The sequence below is a fragment of the Pocillopora verrucosa genome, chromosome 1 (genome assembly GCF_036669915.1).
Source record: "Pocillopora verrucosa isolate sample1 chromosome 1, ASM3666991v2, whole genome shotgun sequence".
Taxonomy (NCBI): domain Eukaryota; kingdom Metazoa; phylum Cnidaria; class Anthozoa; order Scleractinia; family Pocilloporidae; genus Pocillopora; species Pocillopora verrucosa.
Genome location: NC_089312.1, coordinates 36,290,145 through 36,306,338, shown reverse-complemented (window position 1 = coordinate 36,306,338; position 16,194 = coordinate 36,290,145). Strand labels below are relative to the sequence as shown.

At 35.9% G+C, this 16,194-nt stretch overlaps 2 protein-coding genes across 6 annotated transcripts in view; one reads left to right on the top strand and one right to left on the bottom strand.

The window, feature by feature from the left end:
* Positions 1 to 711: 711 nt before the first annotated feature.
* Positions 712 to 15,561, bottom strand: LOC131798381 (phosphatidylinositol 4-phosphate 5-kinase type-1 alpha). 4 transcript variants are annotated; one of them, XM_059116012.2, is made up of 21 exons: positions 15,304 to 15,561; positions 15,014 to 15,090; positions 13,287 to 13,400; positions 12,963 to 13,013; positions 12,791 to 12,870; positions 12,492 to 12,566; positions 12,242 to 12,284; positions 9,115 to 9,267; positions 8,124 to 8,183; positions 7,953 to 8,036; positions 7,600 to 7,692; positions 7,238 to 7,300; positions 6,699 to 6,930; positions 6,309 to 6,414; positions 6,099 to 6,182; positions 5,956 to 6,004; positions 5,783 to 5,867; positions 5,332 to 5,583; positions 4,612 to 4,858; positions 2,310 to 2,344; positions 712 to 1,907 (listed from the first exon to the last, which is right to left on the bottom strand). In XM_059116012.2, exons 1-20 carry the CDS (start codon positions 15,335 to 15,337, stop codon positions 2,335 to 2,337), a joined length of 1,992 nt encoding a protein of 663 aa, XP_058971995.1. In that variant the 5' UTR covers positions 15,338 to 15,561; the 3' UTR covers positions 712 to 1,907; positions 2,310 to 2,334. The 4 variants fall into 4 exon arrangements, with proteins under 4 accessions (XP_058971995.1, XP_058971998.1, XP_058971997.1 ...); XM_059116015.2 differs by having other exon boundaries at positions 4,785 to 4,858; XM_059116014.2 differs by lacking the exon at positions 2,310 to 2,344 and having other exon boundaries at positions 4,785 to 4,858.
* Positions 15,562 to 15,647: 86 nt separating this feature from the next.
* Positions 15,648 to 16,194, top strand: part of LOC131798428 (methionyl-tRNA formyltransferase, mitochondrial) — a 10,690-nt gene continuing 10,143 nt past the window's right edge. Inside the window, exon 1 of one of the 2 annotated variants that reach the window (XM_066167861.1) lies at positions 15,648 to 15,824. In XM_066167861.1, the coding sequence (XP_066023958.1) occupies positions 15,688 to 15,824 (137 nt within the window). In that variant the 5' untranslated portion in view covers positions 15,648 to 15,687. The remainder of the gene's footprint in view (positions 15,825 to 16,194) is intronic. The other variant, XM_059116072.2, reaches the window with a different exon arrangement.

Sequence of the window (16,194 nt, the reverse complement as noted above, 5' to 3'; positions counted from 1 at the left end):
AGTGAATCCCTCTCTGGTAAACTGTACGTCAGTGTATTGGCCGTTAACGTGATGGCGAAATGCGTCGATTTCGTAGTGTCGCACGGCGGTGAATGTATAGCCGAAGCGATATCACCATTTATTACACCCAATTTGAAATCACTGGTGGTCCCTGTAATCTGATTGGCTCTCATTGGTGCGATTTATTCACGAATCGCACCATTTTTTGCTTTAAATCGCATCATTTTTCCAGCCAATGAGGAGGCTACACTGAAAACAAAACAACCCATCAGATTTCAAGGATTCTTTAAAGTAACCAATGTAATTGCAGGAAAATGAAAGACAAAGAGTAACATGTGACAAATTTTGCAACCTTTGTTTCCAAAACTCTTGATTTTCCCCCCTAAAGAAATGGATGAATTTAATTTCAAACTAGTTCAGTTCTGCATCAATAACATATTTGAACTGACCGAGTCCTGTATTTGGGCGATTTCAAAATGGATGTAATAAACTGGTAATTGAACCTCGTGTCGTACAATTTTGGTCTGAAATCTTACTTGTGATTTCAAATCGAACTCACGCTGTGCGCTCGTTCGATTTTGAAATCACACGTATGATTTCAGCCCAAATTGCACTCCACTCAGTTCAATTACCATTATTTATCGTATCGAGATGATTATTACGACTAAAACTATGTTGAACATTAATTGAAGGCCATGGAAATCATTTTAATATCAGTAATTTATCTTTATTCTCATATATTTCTGCCATGGGAATACAATCGTAAAATTTTACAAATTCACGACGTCTACTTCACCACTTCAGTGTTAAAAGTATAAAAAATATTCTGTAAGTCTAGAGGAATGTTAATTAATTCTGACCTGGTCCCTACTTCCCAAGCTCTACTAGACTTCAAAACAATCAATGAAAATTTAGTTCTGTATCCGGCCAAAGTGAACATACTGTTACATGTGGTAGCTAGCTAATGAGAGGGCTTCTTACCGTAAGGTTAGTAAAAATAATAACGATAACAATAACAATAATAATAATAGTGATAATAATAATCTACTGTATCCTCAAACGGAGAGATACAAGCTTCTGCGAGTTTATTCCATGACTTACTTTGGACCAAATTAATATGAATCCTTACAATCTGCTATTTTTAGACGTTATCTTTAATAATGGGAACTAAATCGTTGATCTAGTGCATCTCATTTGGAATTAGAATAGAACAAACTTTACGGCAAAGAGAAATTTAACCTGCAAACTCTCTGAGTTTGGTACAATTTAAAACAAACGTTAATACTGCTCCATTCCTTTTTTTCTTAATCCGACTTCAACCCGCTAATACACACCCATCGCCGTAACGTTACAGATTAGCAACCAAGGCCAATAGGCAAACGTCAATACTGCTCCATATTTTAACTATTTAATAAAGTACAGCTTGAAGCATCAGTAATCCGTGCCAGTTTTGACCACTTTCTGACACATTCAACTTTTTTGATCAACTGTACCTAGAGCATAAAATCCCCTGAATACAACCGGAAATCAATCAAATTAACATTAAATAGGTTCAAGCCACCGTACACCATGTAAGAAATGTGTCATGTTACTGAAGAAATCATAACTACATATGTTGCCTAAGTTTGGTTTAAGAACACTGCATCTTTTGTTAAGCATATACAAAGACTTAAGTTTTAATTTGGTCAGTTTAGAAAATGAGGTTCTTGTGAAACAACGAAAAGTCTTAAGTAATCGAAGAAGTCTTAATCACGTGTCACAACCCGGTCGGTTCTAGTGGAGCGCCGCCAAGATGGTCCGTGCTCTGATTATGAGAGCCCAAGTCATTTCTCTTCTATAACGTCTCCTTCTTCAGGTAGTTGGAAGCTGACTTGCCGGCGAAGACAGCTGTGAGCTGCAGCGCTTCCCTGGAAATAACAGCCATTCACCATTTAAGCAGTGGCCTAACTGGGTTCTAAAACTGAACAAAATCGGCCAACCACACACACTGAACACGAGGGATCGGTATCATAGCCCTACATAGAGTCATTTTGAACTTCTCAACCCTACTTAGCTTACAAAGAACTATTTGTAGGGAGGTAATTTCTAGTGTTCTAGTACTGAGTTGGGGAATGGGATCGATAAAACATAATTTTTTCTCAAGGGAGCACAAAATAAACTAAACTAAACGGAATAGAAAGCTGCTAAGCAAAACAAAATAAGTGCTTAACCCTAAGAAAACAAAAAATAGCATGAATAATAAAGAAAGAAAAGAATCAGCAAAAATAAACAAACAACATAACAAAAAATGGGTTCATTACTAAACAAACCTTTGGCAGTTAAGTAATTAGTGGTTCATCGCTTTCTAAACAAAGTATACGTAAAACTGGTTAAAACATGCACAAACAAATAAACAAATATTAACATTCCGAGCACATTCCAACCGCCACGTTACTTTGTTGGCCTGCACTTTAAAGAATTGTTCATGGGTCAGTTGGTGTAGGTTGAGTCTGTCGCCAAATAATACTAACCCTAAAAATTTGCTTTCTGTAAATTGGCAAGTTAATCAATATTGCCTAAGTTGGAAAATATCAGTCAAAAAGGCAGCTTTGGTTGGGTTGATACGAATGCTTCCTTTAGGGGCTGCCCATCATCTTCTCGGTTTGAGAGCGTAGGGTTGCAACGACTAACCCGACATCTACCTCAATTTGACAGATGCCTCAGTTTCGTATGCCGGATAAAGAGCGCCATTTAATTATCTACGCAATGACGCTGAACATGTTTGAATGAGGTGGCATGAGGAACTCATTGTAAGATTGAAGACACACAAGATACTAGAATGACAATTTCACATTATTCCAATGCCAATTATATTCTAATGCTTTTTTATTCCACAACACACAGAGTTGAGAGGTGATTTTTCTAATTCTTTCCCCTTTCCAGACTCCTTCCCGTAAATTTGCGAAAATTGAATGTAGCTGAGACCGAGAGGACTTCCTTGAAAAAGAAAACCCAATTATTTTTCCAAGGAAAACAATTCCTTGTTCCCCTTTGACCCTTTAACTCCCATGAGAGACCAGAACAGAATTTCTCCTTACAATATCAATACAAGATCAACTAGATAAGTAATGAGAATAAAGAAAATATCAATTTGGGGATAATTAGTTGATCCAATCCTAAATTCTCCGAACTAATATTATAAAAATTGTATGATTGACAGTAAGGAGAATGACAAATTTGATTTGGGAGTTAAAGGGTTAAAAAACCAAAAAATAAAACAAAACAGCAAAAAGACTACAACAGAGAGAAACATTAAAATCGTCAAAAGTCGTTAGATTAGTCGACCTATATGGGAGACAAGAGGACCCGATTCGTATCCGAGAGACTCGCGGACAAACCGAAAGGATTCGTCTCTCAGGAGTTATGGACCAATATCTCTAAGCTTCTACAAACAAGTTTAGTGATATAGAAGATTTAGGGAGTGTTAGATATTTTAAATATTAAACAAAACGTTAAAAGGGTATTAAAGAGCAAATAAAACGGTTACATCAGAGCCGGGAAGTTGTTAAAAAGACAATGTACACGAGCCATAAAGCATTGTGTTCGTGCAGTTAGAAGTTTCAGGTTCATAGAACTTTACAACTATTGATAAGAAGTTTAAGCTACGAAAAGATTCAAAGGAGACTTACAGCTTTGTTTTAGACAAAACTAGTGGCTTGCTGGATTATACCGATACCAACGGACCAGCCAGCTTACAACAGACACCAATCGGTTCTACTCAAATGATCTAAATCTCAAATAATATCTTCGTATTCCGCAAAGAATTCTGATTTTTAAGTTCATGTTTGCGCCAAACTCGACGATTTAAAAGTTTTAGATCTTTAGCGTCAGTTACTCTCAAAAATTTAAAGGCTAAACTGATTAATCTTATTTTCATGCTATTTAGAAGACAGTTTGGATGGCTTTAACAATTGGCAGTATGTCAATCTATTACCCAACGGGGTACCAGAGGAAGTCTGTTAATTATACGCTCTTAAAATAACAATCAATGCCAAGGTTTTTTCCCTAGCTGTTTTTTTTTTCTACGGTTCTATTCCTCTATTTTTTATCGCCGACATTTCTTTCAGCACCCTGTTGCCTCTCTCTTTTTCCTAGTAATTTCTTCATCAACTGTAACATCAAGATATCTATCGAAAGTCTACAGCTTCTATCAGCCGTGACGAAGAACGAACGATGACCCACAACACCCCAAACGTTCAGTGAAATAACTTTAACATCATCTTTCACAAAACCTCAATGTTAACGACAATTCCTAAACCTACCCAGCTTAATTAGCTGAAGTCTAACCATTCTTCAGGTGTTGTCTTTCTTTTAGCAACAGTTCCTGCATAGTAACTGTTTATTTTTTTGTTTTGTTACATTGCATATCGTCATATTATTTAGCTCTAACTTTCTGCTAAAATACATTCCGCGGATTTGGCGTTCCAAAAATACATCGTAATAATATTTGCAAATTGATACAACGTTTAAGCACAATTCATCAAATTCATTAATAGAAAAGTCAAGTAAGAAAGTTTTTCTCCCGGAAATCTATCATTATATTTCATTTATTTCAATGAGAGATTTGCCTACGTTTCATTTATTGTGTCGTCCACATTGTTTTCGGTAAGTAAAATTTTTGAATTATCTTCGACTCGATTTTCTTCCACTTTGGTATCACTCGCTGTTTCATGTTTTTCACTAGGTGCTGTCGATGTTGGCTGTTCAGCGGTATCACTGGTGTGTGGACTGTGTTGGTTACTTACAGTCTCTTGACTGGCCGTCGAGGCCTGAGCCGAGTGAGTCGGTCCCTCTGCTTCTAGAAAGACGTCTTTAGGATCTAACAAATAGAGCCAATTCAGTTCAGAAGCTTATCATGAAATTTTTGTTGTTAAAAGGAAGACATGTTAGCATTGCAGGTAAAAATATTCCCTTTCGGTTTAGCACAACAACGATCCTTAGCCTTCATATACAGCAGGCTTATTCTACCCCTCCTCCTTTGACACACACACACACACACATACCTGCACACTAAACAGAATTAAAATGGAAGAGTCAACGGTTATAAGATCGTGTTTTGCTCGTGTGTCCTCGTCTCCGGCATAATTGACGAAACAAAAAAAAATGTTTCCCGAATATTCGGTTTTTTCGTGGTTTTCTGAGTAAGAGAGTACAGATACCTCGATGAAGAAGTTCCCTTTGAAACATTGTCTGTTTTTTAAACTCTCTCTATACCCTCCGATTAATAATCATAGCTTACGCAATGATAGCTTATCTCTGAATATAAGAAACTTGAGTGTTTCCAAAACTTACCAACAACGATTACTTTTTTATCTGTAGCACTTTCGTCGGCCGTTTGGCCGCCATTTCCGCTACTAGGTGTTTTTTTCAGACTTGTTTTCTCAACAGGTTTATCAGCTTCTGTAAATGATCTTGATCTTCCCTTATCGGATGTGCTACTATCATTAGTCAACGTTCTTTCTCGGTTGGTTCGATCGTTCTCTGACACGGAACGAACACGATGGATGGACCCTCCCGCGGTACGCTTCCGTGGAGACGCTTTAGCTGCAAGTTAATAAGATGATTCACGTTAAAACACAAGAAATATTAACAGACAGCACATTTAAGATGCTGTGGGATCGTCTGTAAAAGCCAGAGTAGGCAAAATTTCGAGAATTACTGCCGAGGACTTAACCTGCAGGCTGTGCAAGGATACATTCTCTAAAAAAGCACACGTCCTACCACACTTAGGTGTACACTGTACCTGCTGATTTCTTGAACACGAAGTTGGACATAAATTCTTGGAATCTTGTGCAGTAAAATGATGGTCTGTGGACTGACACTGTGTCCTGCAAAGACAAAAATACGCTCAGCTACTATGATTTATTACCATTTACAATTGACAAAACCTGTTTGACAAAAGCCAGGAAAACTTACCCCATCATGAAGAAGAGCCTTCCAACCGTGTTCTAGTTTCTTTACTATTCTGTTGGCAAAGAAGAGCATAGATTTAATTTCGTACCGTAAAATTTTAAAAGCAGCAGGTATAACCTGAAAAGTGGGGTCTTTTAGTAACTTACCTGTAACTTTGTAGGATATCTATGATTCCAAGAAATAGAACCAAACGTTCTCCCTTGGCGTTACGAGCTGGAATACCACCAACCCTGAAACACAAGCACAATAGAATTAAAAGTGAGTTACCTTCGTCACTCAAGTCCCATCTGGAATAGTACTGCAGTTGTCATAATCTGTATCCGGTGTTAAGAGGGTGGACGATTCTAAGTACTCACGGTCTCTCTTCTGTTTCATTTCCTACAGTGATTGCTTCCCAAGCTGAACTGAAGCCTTCTCTTCCTTTTAAACTTCGAGTACGTGACAGAGATGTGCTGCTGCTCTCTGAAAAGAGAAGCAAGCTTCATTTTTATCACTTCTTTTTTTCCAAAAACAAATATTTTCAGTGCTTTACTACGAGCACAGTACCTGAATTAAGATGATTTTACGGTGTACATCTAAGTGATAATGAACTGTTACAAGTACATCTAATAAATGTTTGACATTAACGACAAGTCCAAATTATCGTCTAAATAATACATGTACATACTGATTAACTAATTTAGTGTACAGTCTAGAGAGAGACTGATGAAAACACACCATGCATCGACAGTACATGGAATATTTACCAGGACTACGAGCTCTTGTTTCCCACTGTCCATTGCCAGATGTCATGAGGGTTGTATCATCAGTGGGGGAAGATAGATGACCTGATGGAGTCTCTACTCTGGTTGTTGGTTTATCAGTCGCAGGTTCACTGTTCGATCTTTTATATCTCGCTACAACATTCGTACTAGTCTCTTCTACTTTATGAATGGCAAGAAGGAGACTGTAATCCATGATTTTGAAGCTTTGTAATACCTGCACAAAACAATAAATAACATCGATTGGTCAGCAGTCAAAGCATGAACACTGGTACTCCATTGGCTTTTAATAATTGAATAAAATTATCAGTTGTTCTGACCTGTCTGTCAATCTCAATGTATGCTATAGACCATTAAATACCAGTATGAAGATGCGCACAAGTACATTACAACGCTATAAGGTAGCATATATACTCAACTACTACATCACATTTGTGAAAAAAAATGAGCTGAATTTGTGATTACGATGATATAATTAGGGAAAAAGTGGCAAAGGAACTAATTAAAAGGAATTGATAACTTACTCTACAATCTCGTTGGATTGTCCTCATTACTGCATTGTAAGTTTCTGGTTCAAGAAAAAGGCCCTAGAAACAAAGCAATAAGTTTGAGGAAGGTCAAATAACAATCTTTATTATGCACAATTAAGGAATTCATGCATTTAGTCCATTAACGGTTGTGATGATTATGATGATCATAATAATAATAATAATAATACCACTAATAATAAAACAATAATAACATTATGAATAAAAAGGAGGATAGCTATAACAGTGATAATGATAATAATAATTTAATAGTAATAATAATAATAATAATAATAATAATAATATCAATAAGAATAATCAGTGGACTGAAAGTGAGTTTTGTCAAAAAGAGCAGTTACCTCTGGGTGATCATTCAAAAAATCCAAGTCTTTAAGTGTAGGTGTTTCTTTGGCTCTTTCTGCCTTTGATGCTTTTCTTTTGTATGTTGAGCCCTATTAAAACAATGTATATGTGAATTAGTTGAAAGGATGGATGGCATGTCTTGAAAATTGTACATACACCACTATGGAATAAATACAAGGGCTTTCTATTGATACATGTAGGTACCAGTTAAAGTTTATGGCAAAGAAATGTTTGTTACTGACTATGTATACGAAGTATAACTGGTGGTCACTTTTGCTTAAGATGTCAACTTGAGTTACAAACCAGTGCTATTGCAGAGGGAATCAACATGTCCAGTTTATATATTTACCTTAAGGTCATATTTAAAATGTATTTTGTATCCTCGAGGTAGGAGGTTGTTCATTATTACTAATCTGATATTCTTTCCCCCACACTACAATGAAAACAACAGTAACAGTTAGTAACAGTCAAATCATTTGTGAAATTGAAACAAAAGTTCTGAACAAAGCTTTTATGTTACCTGATAACAGTATAAGCCAAAAAACTTTGGCAACAATGTTCTTTTGTTCTGATTTAAATTCTATGAGGAACATAAAAAAATTAGTCAACCAATGAATTTCACTTACTGAGTATTAGGATGCATACAAAAGACAATGCAACAGTGAAACAATGATATCAATATGAGTGACATCATTCATGCACACAAAGTTATAACATCTAAGTGTGGAAAAGTTTTATGTGCCCCCACCCTCTCTTCCCTGGTCACTGGTGGGAATTACTTGAGTCTAAAGTGCCTGTAGCCATACAAGCACTAGTGCTTCTTTGATTCTGATATAATGAACATCACACAGAATATTTCCTAACCAAAATGTGTAGATAATTATAATCAACAGCATTACTCTTTCCATGTGATTTCAGTTAAGAATCACCATTGCACCTCTCCAACAAAGCATGTATTTAGCAAACATCACATGAAGACATAATACTAATTTATGTGATTGGTGTTTGTCAACCTTTTTTATTTTTTCACAAAGGAAACCACTTAAAAAGGTGTGATCCTTGTTGTTATGAATGCAATTACACCTTTCATGAAGCAACAAAGTAAAGCAACTTTCTTAAGACTCCACTTGTGATTTCTTTCAATTTCTTCCTGAAGACTTTTTCCCAAAATTTGAGGTGCTTTAAAGCTTATCTGTGTGCAGTCCAATTTTAAAACAAAGCCCAAAACTGTTTTGAGGACTCAAACAAAATGATTATAAAATTTGTGAATGTGAATCCTATATAACAAGACTTTCTCCCACTCAGCAATTCATTGAAGCCTTTGGGATGCAGCAAGGGTCAACAGTGACTAATGTATTGATTTTGCTGAAGACTTGAACTCTTTTTTATTGTTGTGTTACTTAGTTCAGTTTTGCAGTTTAAGTAGGATATAATTAATAAATATTACTCTATCTAAATGTGTTAGCAAGTGTTCATGCATTGGTTTCCTACATGCTGTAGGAACCACTCACTAAATAATATCCAGGCAACAATTTCTGAAGAAATTCTGCCTCCTTGTGTTGAACAGTTTTCACAATAAATTCGTCATCATTTGTAACATAAAACAGGGAACCACTAGCTCCTGAATTAGTAAGCTCCACCAACGGTTCATTACATAGTGCCATCTAGAGAGGAGAAAAATTCAGGAGTCAACACAGATTTTCAGTTACAATAGCCATTAGAGGGATTTCTTGCTCAACAGTTGAACTTTTACAAACTCACAAAGGAGAATAAATGCCAATCCCAATGCAAAATAAGACAATGCAGCTAAAAACTGTCTTTTCTATATGATTGAGAAAATACAAGTGCAGAAAGTTATTAGCAATATTGCCATGGGTGGAAAAAGGTTACACAGTACATATAAATTTGACCCTTCAACTCCCAAGATCTGATTGCTAATTCTCCCCTTGAGCTGCTACACATATCCTTGTGAATTAGTTATGAGAATTTTGTGTAAGATCAAGATAACAACTTCCACCTGATAACTTTGAATATTCTCATTACCTGTTTGCTGGATAATGTAAGGATATTATAGGGAGAAGTTTTCATATTGATAACTTCAGGGAGTTAAAGGGTTGTGGTTAGAAGTACTGCAAGAAACAAGCTGGAAGAATTGCCGTCAAGTTGTTGATGGTTCAACTTGCCAATGCCAACTCGCCGACGTATAAAATCAAGTACAGACATCGGCGAGTTGGTCTTCAATCCAATACAGCTTATCAGAAGAGAGACATATAGAAAAGTAAAAGATATTCAGTAGAAAAACAATTTTGTTTTCTTCCTACAAAGTTTCTATGGATCTCATGGTGAATAAAGCAAGGCAAACATCACCAGTGACTATAGAAGCTTCAGATGCGAATGAGATTTATTGTGTGACAACAACACTGTAAAGACTCATCATGTCAATCAGTCAGATTTTTTAAAAAAAAACTTTGCTTTCTAGACAAGATCTTAAGTAAAAAAATAATTTTTTTATTTTTCTTTTTAATAAAAAACATAAATTACTTGGATATTCAAAAATATACAATAACAGATCACGGGGAATGAAAATAACATATTAAACCATAATTAGTGTAATGTTTCAGGCTGTACCAATTCTGGTTGCAAAGGTAAGTCAAGTTAAAGAAAAAAGTTTTAATTTAATATATTTGAAAAAGGCCAAGTCAAAAGGAGGTCCTGATTTTATTTTTCTCAAATTTTGACCAGTAATGATTGTTTTGATAATTAAATAACATCTACATGCAAACAACAACAAAAAAATTGTGCATATAAATACAAGGCCAGTTCTACAGATTTTACTTAGGGATCAGTTGGTATGTTGGTATCGAACAGTTCATTATTTTCTAAGGCTAAGGAGTTCACTAATGATGATAATAGTAATAATAATAATAACAATGATAAAAATAACAATAAAACTACAGTATCAGTGAAACAATTGTATACTGCAGCTATGTATGTAACAATTTTGGTGAACATTGTCACTGATCTGTTGAAACAAAGTGGGGGGAAGGAAGGGAAAAAATACTTGGAATTTTGGCCAGTGGTACTTAGTCAAGGGAAATGCTAATTTAAAGGATTTACAGGATGTCACATTGTCTTATGTTGTATTATGCAGTGCCCTGTCTAAATTCTTCTTTAGAAGGTGATCTCTGATTTTAATGACTAAGACTGCCTTACTAGAAAAAAAAATGTTACGATCATCTGAACTGTAGGAGGTATATTATTAAAATTCTAACTCCACTTGTTAAGATCAGGTTGTAGGATTGGTTACCGGTCACCTCGCCACCAAGCAGACTCGCCACCAGCGAACTCGCCACCAAGGAACGATCTCGCCACCAACGTACTCGCCACCAAGCGAAGTCTTCTCGCCACCAACCTTTATAAAGTTTGAGTACAGACAAGCGAACAAACTTATCGGTTTCAAACGTGCTTTTGCCACCAACCTTTATAAAGTTTGAGTACAGACAAGCGAACAAACTTATCGGTTTCGAACGTGCTTTCGACAACATACGTTTATAAAGTTTGAGTACAGACAAGCAAACAAACTTATCAGTTTCGAACATGCTTTCGACAACATACGTTTATAAAGTTTGAGTACAGACAAGCAAACAAACTTATCGGTTTCAAACATGCTTTCGACAACAAACGTTTATAAAGTTTGAGTACAGACAAGCGAACAAACTTATCGACAACATACGTTTATAAAGTTTGAGTACAGACAAGCGAACAAACTTATCGGTTTCGAACGTGCTTTCGACAACATACGTTTATAAAGTTTGAGTACAGACAAGCGAACAAACTTATCGGTTTCGAACGTGCTTTAGACAACATACGTTTATAAAGTTTGAGTACAGACAAGCGAACAAACTTATCGACAACATACGTTTATAAAGTTTGAGTACAGACAAGCGAACAAACTTATCGGTTTCGAACGTGCTTTCGACAACATACGTTTATAAAGTTTGAGTACAGACAAGCGAACAAACTTATCGGTTTCGAACGTGCTTTAGACAACATACGTTTATAAAGTTTGAGTACAGACAAGCGAACAAACTTATCGGTTTCGAACGTGCTTTCGACAACATACGTTTATAAAGTTCGAGTACAGACTTATCAGCCGAACATCCTACTGTCCTCGACTAATCTCTTTATTGGTGGTTGGTGGCGAGAAGACTTCGCTTGGTGGCGAGTACGTTGGTGGCGAGATCGTTCCTTGGTGGCGAGTTCGCTGGTGGCGAGTCTGCTTGGTGGCGAGGTGACTGGATACCGTAGGATTTATAAGTTTCTTTAACTTTTCCTTGTGTAGGATGCTTAACAAACTTAGCCAACCTTGGCTTTTTGAGGTTGTGTTGTTCACCGTATTCAAATCAAAGAAAAGAGTATTGAGAAAAATGTACAGATAATGGTTAAATGAAACTTTAAAAAAAGGACTTTTTGGGGCTATGCTCAAGTACAGTGTATCTATGCAGAAGCTCAGTAGTCTCAATATTTAAGAATCAGTAGTTATATACAACATAATTTCCTTATATAAGTATATGTGATGTTACTTTTCTAAGAAAAATTAGAATCATTTGAAGGAGCCAAAAAAGCTCTTCCTCTTACCATAAATTCAGCAGGGTTCATCAAAAACAAATCCCGAAAATATCTATGGAATAAATATGAAAGAATGCAATATTTAAGCAATCTGGGAATATTTTTTTGAATCTATAGTAGTCTCAGTACAATTATTCTTTTCAAAGCTTTATCACCAAAATAGTTTTATTTGAATTTTCATACACTGTACATTAGTAACATCTCAAAACAATAACCTGAGACCTTTTATATCAAATGAGTGCAAAGAGCATAAACATACCTAAAAGCAACTGGAGAGTATGATTTGAATTTAAAATCACTAAACCGATGGGATGGGGTCTCTCTTGATCCTTCACTGTAAAAAAAAAAAAAAAACAACCATTACTTCATAGAGTAAATTCCCAGTAGTGCTTAGGTAAACAAACCTGATAAACTAACATGTTACTAAACACTAGGCCAAAACCCTACACACATTTATGAAATGACTGCTATGTGCCATCAAAATCCCTTTAGAAAGTCCCAATGCATAAATTTAGTTCTAGTATAAGTTTCCTATGTCTATCAATCAGGGGAATCTACCTTGGAAATATAACAGTTTCTACTTCTGCAAAATCTTGCATCAACACATCTCGCTCTGGTTTAGCTGATAGTCTTCCAACCTGAAAGACATATACACTGTTCAGAATCTTAAAACACAGAAGGTGTGTCATTGACAGCTGTTATACACAAGAATGTTTGACAAGGAACTCACAGTGAATCCAATCCCAAGTTGAATGGCTGCCATAAGCGCTGATGAGGGAGTCTAATACGTAGTTCAAAAACATGGGTTAGTAAAATTTTTAAGACAAGTTTCATTTATCTTGAACAATAATTCCTATTTCAGAGAGATCATCAAATAAATTGTAATGACTTAATATTTTTTGAAGTGGTACATATAATTCATGCAAGAAAGTACAAATGCATCAGCATGTATACCACTTTTTCTGCACTTATTATTGAAACCTTAACTAAGATTAATTTTTCATGTCCTTGATTAAAAGCTTTCAGACCCAAGAATTAATGTTTTCTCACTTACCTTTTTGTATGTGGTTTCTCCTGTTTCATCTACCCTGCGATGTCCAATCTTGGAACGTGGGGTGGGAGGATTCTTTTCTTTGTCAGTCGATGTGAAGGACTGTGTTCGAGACATCTGAAAATGTCAAGGCACGGATACAAAAATGCATTAATCAGCTCCATCTTTAAAAGACATTTTTATTAGGAACTGTTTAAATCATGTTTTTCACTATCCTTTTGGTATAAATTCAAATTAATACCTCAAACATTTCCATGCCAGTTTGTTAGGAATGAGGCCAAGAAAAAATGTTACAAAACTGAGATATCCATTTATCTAGCTTAAAGATAGATGTTGTCTAGATATTGAAATTATATTTACACTGAGCCAAAAGCTGGTATGATACTCCAAGTATGTTGCAATCATTGTTAACTTCTTGCATGAGGGCTAATGAGCTAAGTAGCATTCTTCATGCTATTAAACAACCATTCACCAAAATGGAGGTGGCTTGTGATGGATATTTACTGAGCCACAAAGCAGTAAGGTTAATACACATCTCTATCCACTGACACAAGTTTTAATGAGATAATATAGCACAAAAATATGATTTCAACTCATTCATACCTACAATGGTTACAAATTTTTTGGGTGAAAATCCCATGTAAGTAGCTTGGAGGTGAATAGTAGAGGATGAATTAGAGTTTGAGTAACCAATCAGAGCCCACCTTTAACACTATTTACTCTTTTAGTACAAACTAAAGGTTGATGTTCGAAGGGGTAATGATTTTAGCTATCACCTTTTGGTGTGAACACTAAGTAAATAATAAAAACAAATGATGATAAAATTATACCAACAATAATGATAACAAACTCAATAAAATTAAGTCAGAGTAATAATATGCTGAATGTCAAAGCACTTTTAACAACAGACCCCACTTTCTGTAATAAACCATTGGGATGTTGGCAGATCACATGGTTATATTGCTGGACAAATGACATGGTAGACTGAAGAGTTCTCAGTGAGACACAGAGACCCAACAATCACTCTGAAAACACTACTTCCCTTGAAATAAACTGTGCTGTTGCTCTAATGGTTAGGTGAAATTTTCAACTTCTTTCTGTTACTGCATGATGTACTTTCAAATGAAATTCAAAGGCATTGAGACTTTGAACTAGTTGGAAAAAAACTATGTTTGGTCAGCTGACTGCTGGCCAAGCAGGTGAAATATTTCTATGTCAGCCTAAATTTCCTAATGTAACATCCTTGTTGACAGGCTTCATTAATCTCTTACCCCTAAGGGGGTAGGGTAAGTGGAAAGGAATAGGAACAACCCATTGAGCTGAAAATTTTAGAGTGGAATCAAATTAAATTGGAAAAAATTTTTCTTTAGTCACTTAAAAGGCTGTTGAAAATTCTTCAAAAAATTGAAAAAATGATGACAAATTATCTTTTAAAAAAAGGGATTGAAGGATTGAACGAGCACTTTATAAAGATTGCTACAAACTCAGTTGAAATTGGAATAAAGCGCTGTACATTTGAAGTTAAACGCTTTAGACAAAGCAGTGTTCATCACTGGCAACCAGCATTTTAAATAGGTCTTAGCGATAGCTATTGCTACCAATGAATTTTTGTAAAATTTCGTTTTAGTCTCAGATGCCATTCCCGGAATTACGACAAGAGCACCCACAAGCTTATATCGTAAGAGCTGAGCGTAAAACGTCTAATTTTCCGCTAAAGTGTTTCAGTTTACCTCCAAAGGTGCTGGTTTGGTCTTCGGCTTAACTGATGAGTTCGCCAGCGTTACTTTATATGAGTTTGTCCCTTTCGCTTGAAAATGAAAAAATATTTTTAGCCAAGTCAATATTCAGGGAAGATAGACATAACTTGAGCAATAAGGAGCGACCTACTCAAACAGATATATTTTGCAAATAGCACGCCGCTCTCAAAGATTATACCGGGTTGTTTTTAAACACAAATCTTACAAGCCAAAGAGAAGCAAGAACTACGAATAAATAAATGATGTCCTCTGCATGATCTTACCTGGTTCCAAATTCAGGCTCAGCCCAGTCGCCATACGCTTTAACCTTTGTCACATAAAAAGCAAAACACTGCCGGGAAACAATTACTTCCCGTGCTCAACGACATGCATGTCACAAGTTTTACGATTAAATTTCAAATACTTTGGATACTCTTAAAGTGTCCTCTAGTAATATTTCAAGAGGAGGTGAGATCAGGAGATAAATAACATAATTTACGAAGAAATACCGTTCACCACCTCAAAGCAAAACAGCATCTTTGTATTCTCGCCAGTAAGGCCTGATGGGTAAAAACACTCGAGACCTGTCAATAACTTGTCGGCTCAAAAATCGCCAAAGTTCGACATGAGCAATGATTTCCGATTGTTAGGAAATCATGGCGGGCTGAATGCAGACTGATATGAGGAATTTCTTTAGGGCCTTGTCACTTTCACATGGATCCTGCAAACCTCCCTGGAAAATATTATTTTTCGGAACAGATCGGTTCGCTGTCCACTCACTGAAGGCTTTGCACGAAAATCAGAGGTTCGTGAGAACTGTTTGTGACACGTGCGAAAATACACACTTTTCGGTGGCAGGCAAGAAACATTTGTAGACATCTGCGCCACGCTAAAGTGCGCCTTATTCCTAATGAAGATAGTTTTCATGCAGGGTTACATTGATAAAGCCCATACTGCTGTACTGATTTTTAGAGGTCTTTTTCAGACACAAGTTTGGATTACATTTTACTTTAAAGTTATTTCAATTTACAGATATTTTTATCTTCTTATTTGATATTTATGGAAAAACTTGTTATTAATTGTCAAAGATATGCACAAATTTTGCAAGGAATGGCAGTGGGAATTACACATTCATACCATGAATTATGCACATTTGTCCATGAAGTTTGCTTAAA

What these genes read in the sequence shown, in the direction of transcription:
- LOC131798381 (XM_059116012.2), bottom strand. Translation starts at nt 15,337, where the DNA reads ATGGCGACTGGGCTGAGCCTGAATTTGGAACCAG. An exon ending in TTTTGAATGATCACCCAGAG is followed by an intron (nt 7,301 to 7,599) that starts GTAACTGCTCTT and finishes CTTTGTTTCTAG; the next exon opens with GGCCTTTTTCTTGAACCAGA. An exon ending in AATGAAACAGAAGAGAGACC is followed by an intron (nt 6,183 to 6,308) that starts GTGAGTACTTAG and finishes CTTGTGTTTCAG; the next exon opens with GGTTGGTGGTATTCCAGCTC.